This window comes from Pristiophorus japonicus, chromosome 4, assembly GCF_044704955.1.
Source record: "Pristiophorus japonicus isolate sPriJap1 chromosome 4, sPriJap1.hap1, whole genome shotgun sequence".
Classification (NCBI taxonomy): Eukaryota; Metazoa; Chordata; class Chondrichthyes; family Pristiophoridae; genus Pristiophorus; species Pristiophorus japonicus.
In genome coordinates this window covers 235,576,461-235,602,511 of record NC_091980.1, presented here as the reverse complement: position 1 = coordinate 235,602,511, position 26,051 = coordinate 235,576,461, and the positions used below count along the sequence as shown (strand labels likewise).

General features: G+C 46.4%; 1 protein-coding gene across 1 annotated transcript in view; it reads left to right on the top strand.

Annotated features, from left to right (window-relative positions):
- The window catches only part of peli2 (pellino E3 ubiquitin protein ligase family member 2), a 198,062-nt gene that overhangs the window by 23,196 nt on the left and 148,815 nt on the right, over positions 1–26,051 (top strand). Inside the window, exon 3 of the mRNA XM_070877899.1 lies at positions 11,496–11,660. Coding sequence (XP_070734000.1) covers positions 11,496–11,660 — 165 coding nt within the window. The remainder of the gene's footprint in view (positions 1–11,495; positions 11,661–26,051) is intronic.

Genomic DNA, 26,051 nt, shown 5'->3' with positions numbered 1-26,051 from the left:
TCACAAGGTGCATCCGAGGTATCCGCCGTATATAAGTCGCGGGGAGTCCACCCAGGGATGGCCACGAACAGGACCTCTACTGATTGGGCTAGTGAGTAACACACAGTTCGATTACCATGCAATCGGGTATGGGTCTGATAAAATAAGTTATCCTGTAGCCCTTCTAGTTCTGCTAGGATAGCACAATTATACCTGCTAGCTTACACATGTTTAAATAATTTTAGACGATACTACACATTAGTTAACAATAAGATAAGGATAGATCAGAAAACAGCTAAGTCTGCTTGTTCCTTTCTCTTGCCGTGTTCTTGGCGTTTTTCTTCCTGCCCCAAGGATGTGGTTTATTCAGCTATGGTGGAGAGGAAGTCTGGAACAGAAACAAGGGTTAGGATGACCAATGATAGGCTCATTATGAAGTAATAAGTTTAGAGTGGTGCAGGTGAACCCAGGCACTTCTCCCTTCAACCTTAGCTGCGCTGGGGGTAGTGAGTAACACCTGAAAGGGCCCCTCCCATCGTGGCTCTAGTCCCTTTCGAATCCATCAGGACATACTTCCCTGGTGCCACGAGAGATGATTCGGGTAACACTGGGAGGTCGAGGTGAGCCTCTTGAACCTGGTTGTGAGCTAGTCACAGAGCCTGAGTCAGAGAAAGAACATAGGTGGTCATCAGTCGAGCTGGAATACCATATCTAGGAATAATTTCCCTTATTAACACCTTAACAACAGTTTGAGCCTTATTGTCCAGGGTAGGGTAGGCTTCAATCCATCTGCTAAACACATCTACTATTACTAACACTGAACTTTTTGCAACTCCATGTAGTCCAACTGCAAGGTCTCAAAGGGACCTTCTGGTAGGGGCGTCTTACCCTGATCACAGGGGACTCCCTTCCCTGGATTATGCTGTTGGCAAACAAGGCAGCGACTACTGATGTTCTGGGCTAGCATCTGGAGTCTAGGGTGCCACCAAGTGGCCAAAAGCGTGTCACTTGTTGTCCTTGCTCCACAATGAGTAGCAAAATGCATACATTCAATAACCCATAGAGCCAACTCGTCAGACATGCAAGTCTGTTCCGCGGGAGTGGTCCAGAGTTTAGAAACATTGTCATAAGTACATCCATAATCTTTCCACAACAGTTTATCTTTTTCAGGAGCGTCCTCCTGTGCTTTAATAACATCTTGGATGGTTGGCATTGGTTTTTCCGAGGCTAACTTATCCTTGGCAGGACTTTTAGTTTGACTCATCATTCTAGGCACCACCATTTGTTGTCCAAGAGGCCTTTTTAGCCTCTTTGTCAGCACAGTGGTTTCCTATATCAACCGGAGAGTTTCCGGTAGTGTGGGCAGTGCACTTGACAATAGCAATACGTTTAGGGAGCATGAGGGCTTGCAACAAATCTGATACTAGTTGCCTATGAGATATCTCGTTTCCCTGTGAGGTCAGGAATCCCCTATTTTTCCATAACTGTCCGAAATCATGGGCTACCCCAAAGGCATACCGAGAATCGGTATAGATATTGACTTTGAGGTCTTTGGCCAAGATACAGGCTTGGGTGAGGGCGAATAGTTCAGCTTGTTGGACAGAATAGGCGGTTTCAAAGGCGGCAGATTCCAAGACTTGATCCTCCTGGTTTACTATGGCGTATCCTGAGATTCGTTTACCTTCTGGATTAATAGAAGAACTTCCGTCAACATACATAATACAGTCTGGGTCTTCCATTGGTACATCAACTAAATCTTCCCTGACCGATAAGGCCTCCTGAATTAAAGATAAACAATCATGACTGGGTTCTTCCTCATGTTGGGGTGGCTCAGTAAGAAAACAGGCCGGATTAATGGCAGTACAGTGCCGAAAGGTCAGCTTAGGATTATTCAGTAGGTAGATCTCATATCTGCTTTGCCTGGCCATGGTAAGGTGTTGAGTCTGCAGTTGGCCCAGGAGGGCGGCTACGGAGTGGGAGGTGTTAAGATAACGGTAGCACAGTCTTTCAGGATTGTACAATACAGTTGAAAGGGCCGGTCATAGAGGGGCCGGCCCAAAGCCGGAGCTTGCAGCAGGGCTGTCTTTAGTTCCTTAAAGGCTTGAACGTCTGTGGCTTCTATTTCAAAGCTGCCTTCTTTAGTTGTGTACGGTGTGAGGTGCTTAGTCATCAGGGCAACGTTAGGGATCCAGGATCTACAGTAATTGATCATCCCCCACCACTGTCGCATTTGTTTAGCCGTGCTAGGGACTGGAAACTGGCAAATTGGTTCGTCATCCGGGGAGGTTCTCTGTACAATCAAGCTACGTAATCGGGGGACGGTTGGCCAAAGGGGTTGTTCTGGGAGAAGTTAGTGTAAGATCCCCGTCTTCTCCCCCCTTGCCCCCCTCCTCTTCCTCTTTCGTGCCGATGGGAGGGACACTCTCTACTCCAATTTCCTTCTTGCCCACAATTAAAGCATCCATCTCGTCTCTCCCATCCTCGGCCTCTTCCCGTACCGGGCCGAGGACAATAGGGTGGTCCGTAATTAGCAGGGCCTGGGCCATTCGGGTGTTGGGTATATCCGTATCCTTGGTTATCCACCCATCCCTTTACACAGTACTGGGGTTCCATCTGATATCCCCTCGGGTCGGACCAGGGTCCTCTCCGTGGGGGTTCTTCCTTTCTAGTCACATATTCGGTTTTGACCCGGGTCAGGGGTGAGCCTCCTCCTTCCCCTCCTTTCTTCTCCTGCCAATAATATTTTACCGCTCTTTCCATTTGGGCTCTACTGTTATCTGTCCAATTCATATTATTTGTCCGGATAGCGTGAGCAATCGAATAGGGCAGGCACTGAAGTAGGATAGCGCAGAATTGAGGTGAATTATCCCCTGCCCTGAAGGCATTATCTCCTGATTGACCTCCGTATATTTCAATAAATCTTTCCATGAATTCATCGGCAGTTTCTTCTCGTTTGGGTTTAGTTTCTAATACTGCTGCCATACTGATGGGCTTCTGAAGGGTCTTGCTGAGAGCATTAAAGATAGCATCTAGGCGATCCTGGGCATTATTAGGGTGAGCAGTCACTAATTCATCATGGGTGGCTCGCCCCAAATTTTCTAAGAACGGACGTGTTCAGTCGGGCTCGGGGTCTGCTGCACTAAGGACCACAAGTCTCTTGATTCTGCATTATAAACTGAAATAGTAGTTCGAAGATGATCTATAAACTGGAGTCCGTTTGGGCTTGTCGCTTCGTTGGTGTAGGGTTACATTTATCTTTAACTCCTCTCGCCGGAGTGTAAGGTGGAGGGGGATGGGAAAGAAGCTGTGACAAAGGGTCAGAGGCTGCAGGAGGCGCCGTTGGGCGCGGCTGTGTCCATTCATCAATTTCATCATCAGCCTCGGTCAACGCAAAACCAACCATTCGACTACGTAGTCTATCTGTACCCTTCTCAGACGTCCCAAGGGAACTCTTAGTACGTTTCTCGTGCGCGCACTCTTTCTTTAAGACATCTACAGTTTTAACATGTCCTCCTTCTGTCAAGGACAGCCCTAATTTAGTGGCGTTTTCCTGCCAGCTTGACAGAAGGGACTCATCTTTCAGCTTTTGACAGTACTGTCTCCATTTGGCTATTAAATCCTTTTTTAACCACCGGGACCATATAATTTTTTTTTTTACTCAACAAACCTATCCTTTGTGCATTTCCTGGCTCCTTAACTTATCATCCGAATATACGTAATTCAATAAGGTTCACACTCTTAAACTTCCCACATACAGGACAATACTACGAAGGGTTGAAAAAAACTTTCGCTGTTTGAAAAAGTGGGTGGAGCTAAAGCAAACCACAACTCCCCGGTCTCCCCACACAAGCTTTCTCATCCACAGTAAAAATCATACAAGCATTTAAAACAGACGTTCACAAGAGTCTCTTTTTTTTTTTGGATCCATGACCTTTCAGGGAATTCGTAGTTTTATCTAAATTACCCATCCTTGTGTCGCCGCACGTTGGATCAGGGTCCTAATTGTCCTAATTACCTCCACATCGTCCCGTGTTAGTTCTAGTTTAGCTTGCCCAGAGCCTAGGTGGACCAAGTGATATACAAGATCGACACCACTCCTGGCGCAAGTACAATTTAAAATTTACGTAGTCCCGCAGCTTAATTTTACTTAATTCCATAACCTCCGTGTTTCCCTACGCGGTTCGTGCGATTTTTCTCTTCGTGTCGCTACACGGTTTCCTACGCGATTTCTCTCTTCGTGTCGCTACACGGTTACCCAATTAAATCCAATCAGTGCCTAGACGGGCCAAGTGATATACAAGGTCGATGTCACACCTGACTTGGACACATTTCCTAAGTTTAGAAAGTGTTCGCCAGATTGACCTGGATCTCGTTCAGACACCACCTGAGAACCAGCGAGTGGCTAAACTTTCCTCAGACTTTTTAAACCGGAGGAAACTGGAGCAGTATTGAAATTATACTTACTCCAGTGGCCATTTTCCTCTCGTCTCGTCCAAGGCTAGTCTAGCTCTTAATTCGCAAGTTTTCGGCAGTCGTCCGTTGAGATCCCACTTCTGACACCAAATGTTGATACTGGATTCTTTTCCCTTCAATCTGTTTCAGCGAATTCACTGACACACGAACACTTTTAGCCTTAGCAACATAAGACCTTTATTCTGTAGATTCTCCGGCCGGGACCTGTTAAAATAAAGGGAACACTCTCGATTCGAGCCTGTCCACCTTTCTCCTGACAAGTCTCGAAACAGTACAAAAGCTCAACACTTATACATTGTTACAGCAGAACACATTTGAGTGACACTCATTTTATATCATTTACAATCATTGGTCGATTTCCCCCATAGCATACCCAATTGCAGGCTAACAACTCTCCAAATAGGGCGGGCTCCAGGGATGTGTTTATTGTTTTGAATCTCATCACACTTCCCTATTTTACTGCTGTTTATAGCAGCCCCTCGTCTGAATCATGTCTGACTTTTGCTTTTTCACGTAACTCGTGTTTGACCACAACTCTGAGTAATCCTTTGTTTGTGTCGACAGGGCAAATATCGCAGCTGGACAATTTCTCTTGGCCATTTTCCCATGATCCCTTACTAACACATTCGCAAACCTTCTATCTACATTCTCAGGGTAAGCCATTTAGGACTGAGATGAGGAGAAACTTCATCACTCAGAGTTGTTAATCTGTGGAATTCCCTACCGCAGAGAGTTGTTGATGCCATTTCATTGGATATATTCAAGAGGGAGTTAGATATGGCCCTTACGGCTAAAGGGATCAAGGGGTATGGAGAGAAAGCAGGAAAGGGGTACTGAGGTGAATGATCAGCCATGATCTTATTGAATGGTGGTGTAGGCTCGAAGGGCCGAATGGCCTACTCCTGCACCTATTTTCTATGCAGGTTAAATTTCAGTGATTCGTGTACAAGGACACCCAAGTCCCTCTGAACACCAACATTTCCCAATCTCTCACCATTGAGAAAATACTCTGCTTTTCTATTTTTCCTACCAAATTGGATAACTTCACATTTCTCCCCATTATATTTCATTTGCCATGTTCTTATCCACTCACTTAGCCTGTCTATATCCCCTTGAAGCCTCTTTGCATCCTCCTCACAACTTACATTTCCCTCCTAGCTTTGTATCTTCAGAAAATTTGGATATATTACATTTGGTCCCCTCATCCAAATCATTGATAGTGAATAGCTGGGGCCCAAGCACCAATCCTTACGGTACCCCACTAGTTACAGCCAGCCAACCTGAAAATGATCCGTTTTCTGTCTGATAACCAATCCTCAATCCCACGAACTCTAATTTTTTTTAATAACCACATGTGTGGCACCTTCTGAAAATCCAAATACACCACCTCCACTGGTTTCCCCACTTATCTATTCTGCTGCTTATAACCTCAAAAAAACGTTGTTAAACATGATTTCCCTTTCATAAATCTGTGTTGACTCTGCCCAGTCCTATAATTTTTTTCCAAGCGCCCTGTTACCAAGTCCTTAATAATAGACTCTCGCATTTTCTCTACTACTGATGTCAGGCTAACTGGTCTGTAGTTCCCCGTTTTCTCTCTCTCTCCTTTCTTAAATAGTGGGGTTTGCTACCTTCCAATCTGTGGGAACCATTCTAGACTCTCTGGAATTTTGGAAGATGACAACCAATGCATCCACTCATCATCATCATAGTCAGTCTTTCAAAATCGAGGAAGACTTGCATCCACTCTAAAAGTGAGTTCTCGGGTGACTGTACAGTCCAATACGGGAATTAGACTGTCTCTTTCACAGGTGGGACAGACAATGATTGAAGGAAAGGGTGGGTGGGTAGTCTGGTTTTCTGCACACTCCTTCCGCTGTCTGTGTTTGGTTTCTGCATGCTCTCGGTGACGAGACTCGAGGTGCTCAACAACCTCCCGGATGCTCTTCGTCCGCATAGGACAGTCTTGGGCCAGAGATTCCCAGGTGCCGGTGGGAATGTTGCACTTTATCAAGGAGGCTTTGAGGGTGTCCTTGAAATGTTTCCACTGCCCACCTGGGGCTCACTTGCCGTGTAGGAGATCCGAATAGAGCGCTTGCTTTGGGAGTCTCGCATCGGGCATGCGGACGATGTGGCCCGCCCAACGGAGCTGGTCGAGTGTGGTCAGTGCTTCGATGCTGGGGATGTTGGCCTGAACGAGAACACTGACGTTGGTGCGTCTATCCTCTTAGTGGATTTGCAGGATCTTGCGGAGGCAGCGCTGATGGTACTTCAGTGCTTTGAAGTGTCTACTGTATATGGTCCACGTCTCTGAGCCATATAGGAGGGCGGGTGTCACTACTGCCCTGCAGACCATAAGCTTGGTGCCAAATTTGAGGCCCTGGTCTTCAAACACACTCTTCCTCAGGCGACTGAAGGCTGCACTGGCACACCGGAGGCGGTGTTGGACCTCGTCGTCTATGTCTGCCCTTGCTGTGATAGTAGGCTCCCGAGGAATGGAAAGTGGTCCACGTTGTCCAAGGCCGCGTTGTCTCACAGCACCCATCTACTATCTCTGTAGTCACCTATTCCAAAACTCTAGGATGTCGGCCATCAGGTCCAGGGGATTTATTAGCTTTCAGTCCCATTAATTTCTACAGTGCTATTTTTTTTTCGAATACTAATTTCTTTCAGTTCCTCATTCTAGCTTGACTCTTGGTTCTCTATTTCTGGGAGGTTTTTTGCGTCATCTTCCGTGAAGACAGACTCAAATAATTTCTCTTCCATTTCCTTATTCCCCATTATAATTTCTCCTGTCTCACCCTGTAAGGGACCCACATTTACTTTAGCTAATCTCTTTTTAGATACCTATAAAAGCTTTTACAATCTGTTTTTATGTCTCTCGCTAGTTTACTCTCATATTCTATTTTCCTTTTTTATCAATTTCTTGGTTCTCCTTTGTTGAATTCTAAAATCCTCCCAATCCTCAGGCTTACTGCTTTTTTTGGCAACATTATAAGCCTCTTCCTTTGATCGAATACCATCGATAACTTCTCTTGTTAGCCACGGTTGTACCACTTTTCCTGTGGGAAAGGAATGTATATTTGTTGTAAATTATGTATTAATTCTTCAAAATGCTAGCCATTGCTTGTCTACCATCATACCTTTAATGTAGTTTTCCAATCTACCTTGGCCAACTCGCCACTCATACCGACATAGTTTGCTTTGTTTAGATTTAAGACCCTAGTTCGGATTTAACTAAGTCACTTTCAAACTTAATACAAAATTCTATCATATTATGATCACTCTTCCCTAAAGACCCCTTTACTACAAAGTTATTAATTAACTCTTTCTCATTGCACAATATTAGATCTAAAATAGCCTGTTCCTTAGTTGGTTCCTCAACATACTGATCTAGAAAACCATCTTGTATACATTGCATGAATTCGCCCTCCACACTATTGCTGCAAATTTGGTTTGCCCAGTCTATATGTGGATTAAAGTTCCCCGTGATTGCTGTATTACCCTTGTTACATGCACCTCTAATTTCCTGATTTATACTGTGCCGTACATTACCACTACTGCTTGGGGGCCTATAAACAACTCCCACCAATGTTTTTTGCTCAAACTGATTCGACTTCCTGAGTGTCAGAGTAAGATCCTTTCTCCCTTCTGTCTTTATCCCATCCTTTATTATCAGGGCTACCCCTCCTCCTTTTCCATTTTGCCTATCTCTTCTAAAAATTAAATATCCTGGAATATTTAGGGCTAGAATTTCAGTTGATTAGCACCACTGTTAGCGCCCGGGCGGGGTGGTAATGGGGCGCTAATGGGTTATTGCCCAGGCACAGCGATGTTGATGCTCTTGAGGAAATTCATTTCCGTTTTCGCGCCGGTGCTAAAAGGTAGTGCCTCATGATGTAGCACGCCTTGAGATCGTTACGTTAATGAATGTGCAACACCCCATTAGTGCCCTGGACGTGACCTTGAGTTGCTTCTCCTCACTTACCGCTTGGCGCTAAAAATGCTGCAGAAAGCAGGCGTTCATATCTGCGATTGCTGCTGCTGGGCCCTATTTAAAGTGATGAGCAACCGGGTCACAGAGGTCAGAGTGAGTGCTAGCTACTCTGCTCTCTCAATTTGTAGCTCTTGCCTTGCTGCGGCTGGTAATTTGTTTCCCTCATCATTTACCTACCCGTTTACACTTTGTCCCTTTGCATGTTAATGGGGGCCTGTGCTGGCATTCCACCTTGCCATGCGGCAACTACTTCGTAGGCGGCGACTGCAGGGACAGAATATGGGAAATGTGGGCCGAGGCATGAGGAGGGCCTGTATAGGTCGGAACAGGAGGCCTTACCCACCCAGGGTTTTCTAGGAGCACTTCTCCTACATTAATCTATCAGAGGAGCAGTGTCTAAGGCGGCTGCAGTTCAGCAAAGAGGTAGTCACTGAGTTTTGCCACCTCCTGCAGCCAGACCTCCAGCCTCAAATTAGGACCAGGACTTCACTCTCACTGGCAATTAAGGTCACAGTGGCGCTGAGCTTCTACGCTACCGGCTTCCTTCAGGCGACAGCAAGGGATATTTCCAACATATCTCAATTTGATGTCCATTGCTGCATCCCGGAGGTCACCAAGGCTCGCTATATCGCAGGAGAAGTGAGTACATCACCTTCAGTATGACTAAGGAGAAACAGGAGGAAGGCTCATGTGGCTTCGCAGGATTGCGGCCATCCCCATAGTTCAGGATGCCATTGACTGCAACCACGCGGCATTGCGGGCACCTCCGCAAAATACAGAGGTTTTCTGTAACTGCAAAGGATATCGCTGTCTGAATGTGCAGTTGGTGTGCGACCACAGACAGCTCATCCTTGCCGTTATTGCCCTCTATCCTGGCAGCAGCCACGATGCATTCATCCTGTGAGAGACCACCGTGGCAGCACTATCGCGGTTGGCTGCTCGGTGACCAAGGTTATCCTCTTGCTACCTGGCTCATAACTCCCCTTTGCATCTCCAACAGCCCTGCTGAGCACTGTTACAATGACAGCCATGCCGCCACCAAGAACCTCATCGAGCGGACTATCTGGGTGCCGAAGCAGCGGTTCCGCTGCCTTGACCGCGCTGAAGGGGACCCTTCAGTACTCCCATGATTAAATTCCTTCTTTGTTGATTGCTGCATGCTGCACAACCTGGCCACATTGAGGGCCCAGCTATTGCCAACAGGGATTGCCGGTCCACCTCAGGAGGAGGGAGAGGGAGAGGACAAGCAGGAGGTGGAACATGGCGATGAAAAGGAGGAGCAGCAGCCACGCAGAAGGAATCGTGGCAATGTTGGTGCTGCAAATGCCGTGAGCGCCTCATGCAGCGCTTCCAGTGAATTATCAATAAGATGGCGTGTGGGCAGCAAAATTACATTGCTATCTGCAGAATGCAGTGCCCCATATCCTGCAAAGCTGGAATGACAAACATCACAAGCATGGAAAGGTCAGATCGATGATTCAATGTCACCAACATGTCTGTGTCCTCAACCAACACAACCCACAACCATCAGATGCAAAATATTTACAATTAACCCTCACCCTTCAAAGATAACAACCCGCAAGCAGCTTCAACTATAACCCCCTCAAAGAAACCCAGAATGTGCATCAATAATATTTCAGCAAACAGCCCTTCCCTTTCAGACATAAGAACCATCAAATAACAGGAACAAGATATATCTACGAGCATTTACCAAAAACAAGTGCAAAGATGGCCATGTGGAGAAAATATGTGCCTTATTGGCACTTTTCCCCATCTTTCGTACCCCTTCTATTTTCCCCCTTCCCAATCCTTTTGCTCCTCCTTAATAGGGTCCCAGTGGCTGCAGCAAGGCTGTTTGAAGGCTGCTCCATCTGTGATGCGGAGACTTCAGATGGCCGAGCAAAATGCCCTCGGCATACTCTGGGCATCAAAGGCCTGGTTACGGACTGCACCACCTCAGCACGGGCGGCAGCAGTCTCGTATGGGTAGGGTGCAGTCAGCGGCAGGTGCAATGGTGAAGTGGCAGTGGTGGGACCTGGAATGCTGTCATCCTGAGAGAGAATAGCACCTTCCATTTTGACTGACACACTGCCACTCCTCCGGGGCCGATCCTCAGCATCCGGAGCAATCTGCTGGAGCGCAGATTGTTGGCCTGCTTCGGCAAGATCCCCGTTGGACTAGTGGGAACCTAGAGATGATGGCAGCAGTCAGCGCTTGCATGGCATCAGTCTGAGACTGCATGAGAGCAGATGGAGTCTGCATGAGAGCAGATGGAGTCTGGATGCCACCAAGCACTGACTTCATTACATCACTAAGCTATTGCGTTGCTTCGGCCTGTGCGGCAATAGCTGCTGCCATGTCACCCATGACACGTGGCATGAGGTCTGGGTCCCCATGGTCTCTCTGCGAGTCGATCATCCTTTGCAAACTGCCAAGGACAGGCTCGAAGGTCTGCTGAGAGACAAGTGCAATACATGAGGCAGATTCCTCTAAGCTCCGAGCAAGTGCACCCTTGCCCATGCACCCAGAAGCTCGCTGTGCATCGCCATTGACCGTCTGGCCACAACCTCTTCGTCGAGGTACTCATCTGAGTCCTGCTGAGCAGCACTCTGGTGCGAACTTTCCCTCTGGGGACCTGGCCCTGAGTTTCCCTTCGCCCGTGGCGTTGCTGCATGCCGCTGGTTCCCGGAGCATCACCCACGTGGGACCCTACGAACATAGCCTCCTCCACTGACGTGGTGTTCCCAATGTCTGAGGCAGCAGGCTGGTCTGACACAGGCACAGATACTGTGTCCACCCCATCCTCTGCCTCTCCTGCATCGCTGGCACTCGAGGGCTGAGGGACAGGCTCCTGTGCTGCTGGCTGATTATCTGAAAGTAAAAAGGCACAAAAGTGTGTTTAAGTGCAGGGGGTGGGGCTGGGCAGGAAGGCAGCAAGGAGTTGAGATAGCACAGTAACATATAATGTAGAAAAGGCTTGTGGTGTGAGGGGGAAGTGGTCTGATAGAAGAGGGAGAGGTGATTAACATACCGTTATTGTCCCCAGGGGGTCGGCTTCTCCCACGGCTACCACTCCCACCAGTTGTGCTCCGATGACTGCAGCCACTCGCTTCTCGAGGTTGGTCAAGGCCTGGAGGTCTGCCTCTCCTCCCGTGCGCAGCTGCTCCCTCCTGTTGTGTGCAAGCTTGGCCTGCAAGAAGAAACAGAACGTGTGAGTGAGTGTGAAGCTATCTGTTTGTCAGATGTGCCTTCTATAGTTTAATAGGTATTACTGTATGGAAGGCGTCAGATGTGCATTTAACTTTCAATAGATGGGCACAGTTGGGGTGTGAGTGCTGGGATTTGGGGGCTTATACAGTCTGTGAGATAGTGAGGTTGAGATGGTGGCATATTGAGCTTTATGAGGAAGGTACTCACCCTGACAACCTGAGTGAGGTTGTTGAATATTTTGTGGCATTGCGTTGCAGTTCTGGCCACTGTGCTTCTGGCCGACGTGCTGTGTCACCTCCCTCCATAGGCATCGAAAAATGCTCGGCAGTGGCCTTTTGCCAGTCTGTGGAAAAAACATGGCTCGTCGCCTCTCCACCACCTTAACCAGAGCCTCCAGGGTGGCCTCAGAAAAGCGAGGAGCACACTGACGAGCTCTCTGATCTGCCATGTTGATTCTTGCAATACCAGTGCACAGGCTGCAATGATGAGAATGAGGCTGTGCAGTGTCATTGATACTCCCCTTGGAGAACCAGCCGGTGCAAGTATGTCTGATAAGCAGCACCTGACCTTGATTATCGTTCTGACGTTAGCGCCCCGTTGGCTGGCTGTAGCGCCCTAAGAGAAGTGTGCACTGCTTGATTTAGCGCTCCACTTCCTACTTGGGGCACAAAAAGTTAAGTTTACATTTGCCGTCGCTAATTATCGCCAGGCGCTAAAATTACTGCCCAGGCGGTGTTACTGCTTTAAAATGATCAATAACTAATTTTTTTAGCCCTTGGTTTCCAACCTTGGTCACTTTGCAACCACGTCTCCATAATAACTATTAGATCAAACCTATTCATTTCTATCTGCGCTATTCTTCTATTTTGTTGCTAATGTTTTGCGCATTCAGATATAGTGCCTTTAGCTTGGATTTTTTTCCTCTGATGTCACCTTAGTCACTGATGCCCTGTTACCTTTGTTACTCTCTCTGTCCCTTCCTGACCCACTCTGCTTATTTTTACCCGAAACTCTGCTCTGCTCTAGAGCTTTGACATTTCTCTTACTGCTTTTAAATTTACTCTTTCCTGAATCTTCCCCCGCCCCGCCACTCCCTCATTAGTTTAAATCCCTGTCTACTGCTCTAGTTATTCGATTCGCCAGGACAAGTGGAGCCCGTCTTAACTCTTTCCCAAGTACAGGTGCCAGTGCCCCATGAAGCATCCCTGCCTCCCACACCACTCTTTGAGCCACGCATTTAACCTTCTAATCTGCTTATCTCTGTGCCAATTGGGCGTGGCTCAGGTAACAATCCAGAGATTATTACCTTTTGAGGTTCTGCTTTTTTAATTTGGACCCCTACTCCTCAGACTGTCTCAGCAGAACCTCGTTCCTAGTTCGACCTATGTCGTTGGTTCCTACGTGGGCCACAACTGGATCCTTCCCTACTCACGCCAAGTTCTTCTCCAGCCACGAGGAGATGTCTTTAACCCTGGCACCCGGCAGGCAACACAACCTTCGGAACTCCAGGTTGTAGCTGCAGAGAACAGTATCGATCTCTTTGGCTATATTGTCCCCTACCACAACTACATTTCCTTTCACTCCCCCCATCATTATCATAGACAGTCCCTCGGAGTCGAGGATGACTTGCTTCCACACTAGAAGTGAGTTCTCGGGTGTCAAATGCGGGACCTACAGTCTCTGTCATAGGTAGGGCAAACGGTGGTTGAATGAACAGGTGAGTGGGGTGCCTGGGTTGCCACACGCTCCTTCCACTGTCGCGCTTGGCTTCACCTTGCTCTCGGCGAAGAGACTCGAGGTGTTCAGCGTCTTCCCGGATGCTTTTTCTCCACTTTGGGCAGTCTTGAGCCAGGGATTCTCAGGTGTTGGTGGGGATGTTGCATTTTTTCAAGGAGGCTTTAAGAGTGTCCTTGAAGCGTTTCCTCTGCCCACCTGGGGCTCGTTTGCCGCATTGGAGCTCCGAGTAGAGTGCTTGTTTTCGGAGTCTCATGTCAGGCATGCGGACAATGTGGCCCGTCCAGCGGAGCTGATCGAGTGTGGTCAGTGCTTCGATGCTGGGGATATTGGCCTGAGCGAAGACACTGACGTTGGTGTGTCAGTGGATTTGCAGGATTTAGCGGAGGCAGCGTTGGGTGGTATTTCTCCAGTGTTTTGCGGTGCCTACTGTACATAGTCTATATCTCTGAGCCATATAGGAGGGCGGGTATTACCACTGCTCTGTAGACCATGAGCTTGGTGCTGGATTTGAGGTCCTGGTCTTCAAACACCCTCTTCCTCAGGCGGCCGAAGGCTGCACTGGCACAGATAAGGCGATTTTGGACCTCGTCGTCAATGTCTGCCCTTGTTGACTATAGGCTCCCGAGGTATGGAAAATGGTCCACGTTGTCCAAGGCCTCATCGTGGATTTTGATAACCGCGGGACACTGCTGTGTGGCAGGGGTAGGTTGGTAGAGGACCGTTGACTTACGGGTGTTTAGTGTAAGGCCCATGCTCTCGTACACCTCGGTGAAGGTGTTGATGATGGCTTGGAGTGCGGCCTCTGAGTGTGCGCAGATGCAGGCATCTGTAGTTCGATGACTGAGGATGGATGACATTGGATCTGGCCTGGAGGCGGCGGAGGTTGAACAGATCCCCGTTTGTCCTGTAATTTAGCTCCACTCCAGCGGGGAGTTTGCTGAGGGTGAGATGGAGCATTGCAGCAAGGAAGATTGGGAAGAGCGTTGGTGCGATGACACTGCCTTGCTTGATCCCGGTCCGAACATGGAATGGGTCTGTGGTGGCTCCGTTGGTCAGGATCACAGCTTGCATGTCATCGTGGAGCAGGTGGAGAATGGTGATAAACTTTTGAGGGCAGCCGAATCGGAGGAAGATGCTCCATAATCCCTCACGGTTGACAGTGTTGGAGGCTTTCACTCCCCCACTTGAATGGTCTCCTGCACCATGGTGCCCTGGTCGGCCTGCTCATCCATCCTGCAGGCTTTTCCCTCATCGACATAGGCAGCAAAAATCTCATACCTGTCGAATAAGGGAAAAGTCTGATGCTCCTCCAGCACTGCACCGGGGGTTCCCTTACTGAGTTGCAGTCACATCCACCTATCCCTGACCACTAACCAGACCTGTACCATAACCTAAAGGGTGTGACTGCCTCCTGGATCAAAATGTCTCCCTCCCTGATGCCCCGCATTGTCTGCATCTCAGACTCCAGCGCATGTGTAAATGTAGATTCTTTTCTCTCAATCTGGTTCAGTAAAATTACTGAGTCGAATACCTCTTGTGCTTTGAACAAAGCAGTCTTTATTTTACCGGCCGGCAAGACTTATCAGACAGAGGATATACATTCTCGATCGAGCGTACACACTCCCTACGGATAAGTGAAGTTATATCGTAAAGCGACAACAGTTATACATTCTCGGCAAAAGATAACAAGATAGGGCTAGAGTGACATCCTAGTTCAACCTATCTCTTTTGGTCCCTCTTTCCCTTTGTCCACTCATAAGCCGACCTAAGTATGGTCTGATTTTAAACAAAGACCTTCTGTTAATGTTTCAGGTTAATAACATGATTTAATAAGACCTTGAGGTTTTTCTGCAAGCTGTGGGTTTTGTTTCAATATGTGTTAGTGTTGTAACATTTCGCAGTCTCGAGTCCGAGATGTCATGGCTATTCCTCCATGAATTCTTTGTTAGCTTATACTGTCCCTATACAATTCCCACGTTCTCAACTTCAATGTCTCTATACATTTTAAACATTCACATTCCCCCCTTTTATCATTCCATGATAACACTTAGGATCATTCTAGGAGTAAAATGTATAAGGAATGTGAACACACCTAATATCCAGAAAAGTTCCCATTTTGCGCATAAACATAAGACATGTAGCTCTCGTCTCTGTCTCCCCTCCCATGCGCCGAAACTGTCATAAATCAACACTATTATACAGACTGTGGCATAGACAGTTTCATCTTATGGCTCAGGATTCAGATAAATAGTCCAATTATTTTGCTGATTAAAAGAGTTCAGTTTTCCCGTCTCTCTTCTCAGGTCACCGTCGGTGTAGCTGGCTGTCTATCACTACGGGTAAAAGTTCAAACTGGTCCACGTTCCAATTAGGATGCCAACGGCCTTGTTCAGCTATGGAGAAGAGGAAGTCTGGAACAGAAACAGGAATTAGAATAACCAGTAAAATAGGTTCGTTAGAGGGTGGTGAGCTTGCAGTGGTGCAGGTGAACCCAGGCACTTTTCCCCTCAACCTTGACTGCAGTGGGGGTAGTGAGTAACACCTGAAAAGGCCCCTCCCATTGTGGCTCTAATCCCTTCCGAATCCATACTTCCCTGGTGCCACGAGGGACAATTCGGGTAAAACTGGGAGGTCGAGGTGAGCATCTTGAACCTGGTTGTGAACTAGTCGCAGAGCCTGAGTCAGAGAAAGAACATAGGTGGTCATCAGTCGAGCTGAGATCTCCTATCTAGGAACAATTTCCCTCATTAACACCTTAACAACAGTTTGAGCCTTATTGTCCAGGTTAGGGTAGGCTTCAATCCATCTGCTAAACACATCTACTATTACTAACACATATTTGTAACACTGAACTTTTTGCAACTCCATGTAGTCTAACTGAAATGTCTCAAAGGGACCTTCGGGTAGGGGTGTTTTACCCCAATCACAGGGGACTCCCTTCCCTGGATTATGTTGCTGGCCAACCAGGCAACGGCTACTGATGTTCTGGGTGAGCGCCTGGAGTCTAGGGTGCCACCAAGTAGCCAAAAGTGTGTCACTCGTGGTCCTTGCTCCACAATGAGTAGCAAAATGCATACATTCAATAACCCATAGAGCCAACTTGTCAGACATGCAAGTCTGTTCCGCGGGAGTGGTCCAGAGTTTAGAAACATTGTCATAAGTACATGCATAATATTTCCACAACAGTTTATCTTTTTCAGGAGCGTCCTCCTGTGCTTTTATAACATCTTGGATGGTTGGCATTGGTTTTTCCGAGGCTAACTTATCCTTCGCAGGATTTTTAGTCTGACTCATAATTTTGGGCACGACTATCTGTTGGTCACGAGAGGCCTGTTTGGCCTCTTGGTCAGGACAACGATTCCCTATATCAACCAGAGAATTTCCGGTAGTGTGGGCGGTACATTTGACAATGGCAATGTGTTTGGGGAACATGAGGGCTTGCAACAAATCAGATACTAGCTGATTATGAGATATCTCATTCCCTTGTGAGGTTAGGAATCCCCTATTTTTCCATAATTGTCCGAAATCATGGGCCACCCCAAAGGCATACCTAGAGTCGGTATAGATATTGACTTTGAGATCTTTGGCCAAGATACAGGCTCGAGTGAGGGCGAATAGTTCAGCTTGTTGGGCAGAATAGGCGGTTTCAAAAGCGGCAGATTTCAAAACCTGATTCTCCTGGTTTACTATGGCGTATCCTGAGATTCGTGTATTTTCTGGATTAATAGAAGTACTTCCGTCAACATACATAAACAATCATGACTGGGTTCTTCCTCATCTTGGGGTGGCTCAGTAAGAATACAGTCTGGATCTTCCATTGGTACATCAACTAAATCTTCCCTGACTGATGTGGCCTCTTAAATTAAAGATAAGCAATCATGACTGGGTTCTTCCTCATCTTGGGGTGGCTCAGTAAGAAAACAGGCCGGATTAATTGCAGTACAGTGCCGAAAGGTCAGTTTAGGATTGCCTGTGATTTCAGTGGGTTCTGTCGGATAGAGGGCCAGTCCACATTGCCCTGCACTGGGATCTCAATCGGATCAATGGGAGTATAACCCACTTGGGAGGGGTCCTCTGCCCACACATGCGGATCCACATAGTCAGGTATGTCCGAGCCAGTATGATGCTGTAGAGTCGTTAAGACCTTCTCGGGGTCTCCAATGAAATTGGACTGTTCGGCCATGTTTTACGATTTGCACATCCCGGCTGGTAGGGTCAGCCTCATCTATGGCCTTGCGTACCATAACTCCCAAATCTTTAGCATGGTGAGGGGCTAATACTTCACGAGCAATATGCGGTGCCATTGTTAGGGGCTGTTTCCACAGATTCTTATCCACTTCCACAAAATCTGCGCCTCTTTCCAGTCCAGTCACTCTAGCCCTTAATAGAATTCCCTTCACTTCCCCTTCGTGATCCTGCTAAAAGTTCTGCAGGTCCTGATTCTTTCCACTGGGATCGTATGCTAGGGTCATGTGATAGGGTGCCTGCGGCAGGTCCAGAGACCACCACTGAGGGGTTCTAGTGGTATAATACTGCCGCTTAAGGGTTTCCTGTTTTACAATAATCCCATCATCGCCACACTCCAAATGCAACTGGAATTTGCAGAGGAGGTCTCTAGCCATCAAGTTACAGTCCAGATTGGTTGTGATAACAACTCGATGTTCCACCGATTCTTCCTGGTAACCCATTTTAACCGGTTCTGACACTGGGAATGTCGAGATTTGTCCCAGGAATCCTGAAAGTTCCTGTGTTTCAGTAGAGGCAGGGAGTTTAAGCTTTGATTGTACAGAAGACATGAAGGCTCCCGTATCTATCAAAAAGGGTTGCCACTCATTCAGAATGGGTTTGTCGTCCAGGGAGGATCCCTGCACAATCAAGCTGCGTAGTCAATCGGGGGACAATTGACCAAAGGGGTTGTTCTGGGAGAAGTTAGTGTAAGATCCTCCTCTCCCCCCTTGCCCCCCTCCTCTTCCTTTTCCATGCTGACGGTAGGGGAAATTTTTATTCCAATGTCCTTCCTGCCCACAATTAAAACAGTCAATTCCTCTTACCCAGTCCCGGCCTCTTCCCATACCAAGCCGGGGACAATAGGGAGGTTTATTAGCAGGGCTCGGGCCATTTGGTTGTTTAGTATAACCGTATCCTTGCTTATCCATCCAATCCTGTATGCAACACTGCGGTTCTATTGATCCTTCCTCCCGAGATGGCTCTTCCTTTCTAGTCACGTATTCAGTCTTGACCCGGGTTGGGGGCGCACCTCCCCCCTCCCCTTTCTTTTCCTGCCAATAATATCTAACTGCCCTTTCCATTTGTCCGGATAGCATGAGCAATCAAATAGTTGTTCGAAGATCACATAGACATCTATAGTGGGGTGGTCTGCAGCTTGTTGTGCATCAGGGTTTGGCATTGGTCCGACAGGGAATTGGTGTCAGGATTTTGGGATCTTGGAAATCATTCCTAGGTCGGAGGATGTTTCGGAGCTGTATGACTGCTTGACAGTTCTGCGTCTCGATCGGCGGGGTGTTTGCTATGTCTTTCACAACTTGGACTGGTAGATTGACTAGAAGATTTACGGGACTGTCTGTGATAGTTCTGCCCTTTCGAGTGTGAGATCTGGTCCTTTCGGCTATATTGCTTGTGAACTGGGGATCCAAATCGCTATCAGAGGATGAGGAGTCAGTTTGGGTTTGTTGCTTTGGTGGTATGGGGTTATTTTCAACTCCTCTCGTGTAAGGTGGTGGGTGTTGGGAAGAGGACTGGAGCAAGGGGCCAGGGGGTGCGGGAGGCGCCGTTGGGCGCTGAGTCAGTGACCACTCATCAATTTCATCATCAGCCTCGGTTAACACAAAGCCAGCCATTTTACTACGTAGTCGGTCAATACCTTTCTCAGAGGTCCCAGAGGATCTCTTAGTAAGTTTCTCGTGCGCACATTCTTTTTTTTAAAGACGTCTACAGTTTTAACATATGTTCCCTCTGTCAATGAAAGTCCTAATTTAATAGCATTTATTTGCCAACTTGACAGAAGTGATGCATCTTTTAACTTTTGACAATAATGTCGCCATGTTGCAATTAAATGTTTGTCCCCTTTTCCTCGTCCCCTTTTCCAAATTAATCCCTGTGCTTTTTTTGCTACCTCTACGCTTCTAGTGCCACCTAGAGGCCATTGATCATCTCCCAATAATTTGTTCAGGGCTCCTGATAATTTTCTAAAGTCTTCAGCTCTTTCAGGGAATTCTTCACAACTTTTGTAGCGGACTACCCGCATCCGTTGTTTTATCCAACTGATTACCCATTATCGTGTCGTTACGCGTTCACGTAGTCATGCGATTTAAACAAACTTAAAACGAACAGACTTTACTGAAAAACAGACTTAACAAACTTAACACAAAGCCGCGTCGCCCCGCGGCTCGCGTCTCCACGCGATTCCACCTAAACAAGCTTAACAAACTTAACACAAAGCTGCGTCGCCCCGCGGCTCGCGTCTCCACGCGATTCCACCTAAAGAAGCTTAACAAACTTAACACAAAGCCGCGTCGCCCCACGGCTCGCGTTTCCACGCGATTCCACCTAAACAAGCTTAACAAACTTAACAATAAACGGACTTACAGAAATCAGCACTGACTTTCGCGGTTCGCGTTGCTGCGCGTTCGCGTCGGCCCACGTTTACCCGCGCGCGCTCGCGCCGCCGCACGTCTCGCGTCACCACGCGTTTACGTTGCCGTGCGTCTGCGTCAGCCCTCCTCTCGGCCGCACGCTCGCGCCGCTGCGCGTCTCGCGTCGTTGCGCGTTCGCGTCGGCCCTACCTTCCGAGTTGCTGCGGGATTTAAATTCAATCAGTGCCTAGACGGGCCAAGTGATATACAAGGTCGACGTCGTACCTGAATTGAACACCTATCCTCTATTTAATTCCCCATAAGCCTTATTTTATTCCCTGTGAGCCTAATTTTCTAAATTTGATTTCTTATGAGCCTTATTTAATTTCTTTTAGTCTCCAAATTTCCCTATCCTTTCGCGTCACTGCGCAGTTTAAATTCAATCAGTCAATGAAAGCCCTAATTTAATGGAGTTTTTCTGCCAACTGGACAGGAGTGATTTCTTTTTACTGCAGTGGAATTTTTCTCATAATTTAAAATCTCAGAACATTTTTTTTAGCACCTATTTAGTACGTTACTTTTTTTTTGTCTTTTCCATAACTAGAGAGAAGTCTGGCACGTAGGCTGTGGACTGCTTTTCGTTATCTCAATTGTTCCAGCCTCAAGGTCGTGTTATTTAATATAATATTTTTTTGAATCCTTTTGAATCCATCTCAGTTGTTTTGCTGTGCCTTCTCTGAATGTTTTCTTTCAACAAGTTTTTCTTTTTTTTAACCACCGGGACCATGTAATTTTTTCTTTTTTTTTCAACAAACCTATCCTTTGTGCATTTCCTGGCTCCGTAACTTATCATCCGAATATACGTAATTCAATAAGGTTCACACTCTTAAACTTCCCACATACAGGACAACACTACGAAGGGTTAAAACAAACTTTCATTCTGTTTGAGATAAAACAAACCACAACTCCCCGGCTTTTTTTTTTACAGTAAAAATCACACAAGCATTTCTCATTTAAACAGACATTCACAAGAGTCTCTTTTCTTTCCTATTAATTTTTGGATCATGATTGATCATCTATCCCTATCTAGCTCTAACTATAACCTATCTTTCCAAGTCGCCACTTGGTTTGCGTCATCGCGCAATTTCCCTATCTCTATCCCTATTCTAAGTTTGAAAGGTATTCACCAGATTGTCTTGGATCTCGTTCAGACACTACCTGAGAACCAGCGAGTGGCTAAACTTTCCTCAGACTTTTGAAACCGGGGGAAACTGGAGCAGTATTGAAATCATACTCACTCCAGTGGCCACTTTCCCCTCGCCTCGTCCAAGGCTAGTCTGGCTCTTAATTCGCAAGTTTTCGGCAGTCGTCCGTTGAGATCCCACTTCTGACACCAAATGTAAATGTAGATTCTTTTCTCTCAATCTGGTTCAGTAAAATTACTGAGTCGAATACCTCTTGTGCTTTGAACAAAGCAGTCTTTATTTTATCGGCCGGCAAGACTTATCAGACATAGGATATACATTCTCGATCGAGCGTACACACTCCCTACGGATAAGTGAAGTTACATCGTAAAGCGACAACAGTTATACATTCTCGGCAAAAGATAACAAGATAAGGCTAGAGTGACATCCTAGTTCAACCTATCTCTTTTGGTCCCTCTTTCCCTTTGTCCACTCATAAGCCGACCTAAGTATGGTCTGATTTAAACAAAGACCTTCTGTTAATGTTTCCGGTTAATAACATGATTTAATAAGACCTTGAGGTTTTTCTGCAAGCTGTGGGTTTTGTTTCAATATGTGTTAGTGTTGTAACATTTCGCAGTCTCGAGTCCGAGATGTCATGGCTATTCCTCCATGAATTCTTAGCTTATACTGTCCCTATACAATTCCCACGTTCTCAACTTCAATGTCTCTATACATTTTAAACATTCACACATGTGCATGTTGAAATGCATTTCCTAAATGAGGCCTGAAAACAGAAGTTGAGTATAATAATTTTCTGATTGTGAAAATTATCTCTGAACCTATTTCAGGTTTAATGTTATGTTTAAACGTGATTGAATCATGATCAGTGCCACTAGGATTTTAGCATTTTTAGCTATAACAGCATGGTGAAGTTCTGGTTGTTATGGGTCTATCACTCTTGATGGTAATTGAGGGAGTAATTTTAGGGTAATGAATTAAAAGCATCAACCAAGATGTGTATTGCACAGCGTCAAAGCAGATTGTTTCACGTGCCTAGATTTCTTGCCACGTATTGGCACCAATTAACTAACTACCAGCCTAATGACAGCACTCTGTTATGTTGAGTACATGCTTTTGCTATATTTGATCTATGGTCAGCAAAACTTGCAACCATAGTTAAGGATAAACACACAGATTTTACAAACTCATCATCTAAGTGTATGTTTGTCATTACTAAAGCCACTATTTATGCCTGCAATCAAACAACAAATAGAGTGCTTCAAAAAATTGAACTGTTTTACTTTTTGAAATATTTGTCAAAAAGAAAATATAAATAAAAAAAAAAATTAGTTCCTGGGATATGGGCGTTGCTGGCCAGGCCAGTATTTATTTCCCATCCCTGATTGCGCTTGAGAAGGCGGTGAGCCTCCCTCTTGAACCGCTGCAGTCCTTGTGCTGTTTGGGAGGGAGTTCCAGGATTTTGATCCAGCAACGATAAAGGAACAGCGATACATTTCCAAGTCATGATGCTGTGTAACGTGGAGGGGAACTTGCAGGTGATGGTGTTCCCATGCGCCTGCTGCCCTTGTCCTTATAGGTGGTAGAGGTTACTGGTTTCAGAGATGCAGCATCTTGTAGGTGGTACACACTGCAGCCACAGTGTGCCGGTGGTGCAGGGAGTGGATGTTTAAAGTGGTGGATAAGAACATAAGAACATAAGAAATAGGAGCAGGAGTATGCCATATGGCCCCTCGAGCCTGCTCCGCCATTCAATACGATCATAGCTGATCTGATCATGGACTCAGGTCCACTTCCCTGCCCGCTCTCCATAACATAGAAACATAGAAACATAGAAAATAGGTGCAGGAGCAGGCCATTCAGCCCTTCTAGCCTGCACCGCCATTCAATGAGTTCATGGCTGAACATGAAACTTCAGTACCCCCTTCCTGCTTTCTCGCCATAACCCTTGATCCCCCGAGTAGTAAGGACTTCATCTAACTCCCTTTTGAATATATTTAGTGAATTGGCCTCAACTACTTTCTGTGGTAGAGAATTCCACAGGTTCACCACTCTCTGGGTGAAGAAGTTTCTCCTCATCTCGGTCCTAAATGGCTTACGTCTTATCCTCAGACTGTGACCCCTGGTTCTGGACTTCCCCAACATTGGGAACATTCTTTCTGCATCTAACCTGTCTAAACCCGTCAGAATTTTAAACGTTTCTATGAGGTCCCCTCTCATTCTTCTGAACTCCAGTGAATACAAGCCCAATTGATCCAATCTTTCTTGATAGGTCAGTCCCGCCATCCCGGGAATCAGTCTGGTGAACCTTCGCTGCACTCCCTCAATAGCAAGAATGTCCTTCCTCAAGTTAGGAGACCAAAACTGTACACAATACTCCAGGTGTGGCCTCACCAAGGCCCTGTACAACTGTAGCAACACCTCCCTGCCCCTGTATTCAAATCCCCTCGCTATGAAGGCCAACATGCCATTTGCTTTCTTAACCGCCTGCTGTACCTGCATGCCAACCTTCAATGACTGATGTACCATGACACCCAGGTCTCGTTGCACCTTCCCTTTTCCTAATCTGTCACCATTCAGATAATAGTCTGTCTCTCTGTTTTTACCACCAAAGTGGATAACCTCACATTTATCCACATTATACTTCATCTGCCATGCATTTGCCCACTCACCTAACCTATCCAAGTCACTCTGCAGCCTAATAGCATCCTCCTCGCAGCTCACACTGCCACCCAACTTAGTATCATCCGCAAATTTGGAGATACTGCATTTAATCCCCTCGTCTAAATCATTAATGTACAATGTAAACAGCTGGGGCCCCAGCACAGAACCTTGCGGCACTCCACTAGTCACTGCCTGCCATTCTGAAAAGTACCCGTTTACTCCTACTCTTTGCTTCCTGTCTGACAACCAGTTCTCAATCCACGTCAGCACACTACCCCCAATCCCATGTGCTTTAACTTTGCACATTAATCTCTTGTGTGGGACCTTGTCGAAAGCCTTCTGAAAGTCCAAATATACCACATCAACTGGTTCTCCTTTGTCCACTTTACTGGAAACATCCTCAAAAAATTCCAGAAGATTTGTCAAGCATGATTTCCCTTTCACAAATCCATGCTGACTTCGACCTATCATGTCACCATTTTCCAGATGCACTGCTATGACATCCTTAATAATTGATTCCATCATTTTACCCACTACTGAGGTCAGGCTGACCGGTCTATAATTCCCTGTTTTCTCTCTCCCTCCTTTTTTAAAAAGTGGGGTTACATTGGCTACCCTCCACTCCATAGGAACTGATCCAGAGTCAATGGAATGTTGGAAAATGACTGTCAATGCATCCGCTATTTCCAAGGCCACCTCCTTAAGTACTCTAGGATGCAGGCCATCAGGCCCTGGGGATTTATCTGCCTTCAATCCCATCAATTTCCCCAACACAATTTCCCGACTAATAAAGATTTCCCTCAGTTCCTCTTCCTTACTAGACCCTCTGACCCCTTTTATATCCGGAAGGTTGTTTGTATCCTCCTTAGTGAATACCGAACCAAAGTACTTGTTCAATTGATCCGCCATTTCTTTGTTCCCCGTTATGACTTCCCCTGATTCTGACTGCAGGGGACCTACGTTTGTCTTCACCAACCTTTTTCTCTTTACATACCTATAGAAACTTTTGCAATCCGCCTTAATGTTCCCTGCAAGCTTCTTCTCGTACTCCATTTTCCCTGTCCTAATCAAACCCTTTGTCCTCCTCTGCTGAGTTCTAAATTTCTCCCAGTCCCCAGGTTCGCTGCTATTTCTGGCCAATTTGTATGCCACTTCCTTGGCTTTAATACTATCCCTGATTTCCCTAGATAGCCACGGTTGAGCCACCTTCCCCTTTTTATTTTTACGCCAGACAGGAATGTACAATTGTTGTACTTCATCCATGCGGTCTCTAAATGTCTGCCATTGCCCATCCACAGTCAACCCCCTAAGTATCATTCGCCAATCTATCCTAGCCAATTCACGCCTCATACCTTCAAAGTTACCCTTCTTTAAGTTCTGGACCATGGTCTCTGAAATTACTGTTTCATTCTCCATCCTAATGCAGAATTCCACCATATTATGGTCACTCTTCCCCAAGGGGCCTCGCACAATGAGATTGCTAATTAATCCTCTCTCATTACACAACACCCAGTCTAAGATGGCCTCCCCCCTAGTTGGTTCCTCAACATATTGGTCTAGAAAACCATCCCTTATGCACTCCAGGAAATCCTCCTCCACCGTATTGCTTCCAGTTTGGCTAGCCCAATCTATGTGCATATTAAAGTCACCCATTATAACTGCTACACCTTTATTGCATGCACCCCTAATTTCCTGTTTGATGCCCTCCCCAACATCCCTATTACTGTTTGGAGGTCTGTACACAACTCCTACTAACGTTTTTTGCCCTTTGGTGTTCTGCAGCTCTACCCATATAGATTCCACATCATCCAAGCTAATGTCTTTCCTAACTATTGCATTAATCTCCTCTTTAACCAGCAATGCTACCCCACCTCCTTTTCCTTTTATTCTATCCTTCCTGAATGTTGAATACCCCTGAATGTTGAGTTCCCAGCCCTGATCATCCTGGAGCCACGTCTCCGTAATCCCAATCACATCATATTTGTTAACATCTATTTGCACAATTAATTCATCCACCTTATTGCGGATACTCCTTGCATTAAGACACAAAGCCTTCAGGCTTGTTTTATTAACACCCTTTGTCCTTTTAGAATTTTGCTGTACAGTGGCCCTTTTTGTTCTTTGCCTTGGGTTTCTCTGCCCTACACTTTTCCTCATCTCCTTTCTGTCTTTTGCTTTTGGCTCCTTTTTGTT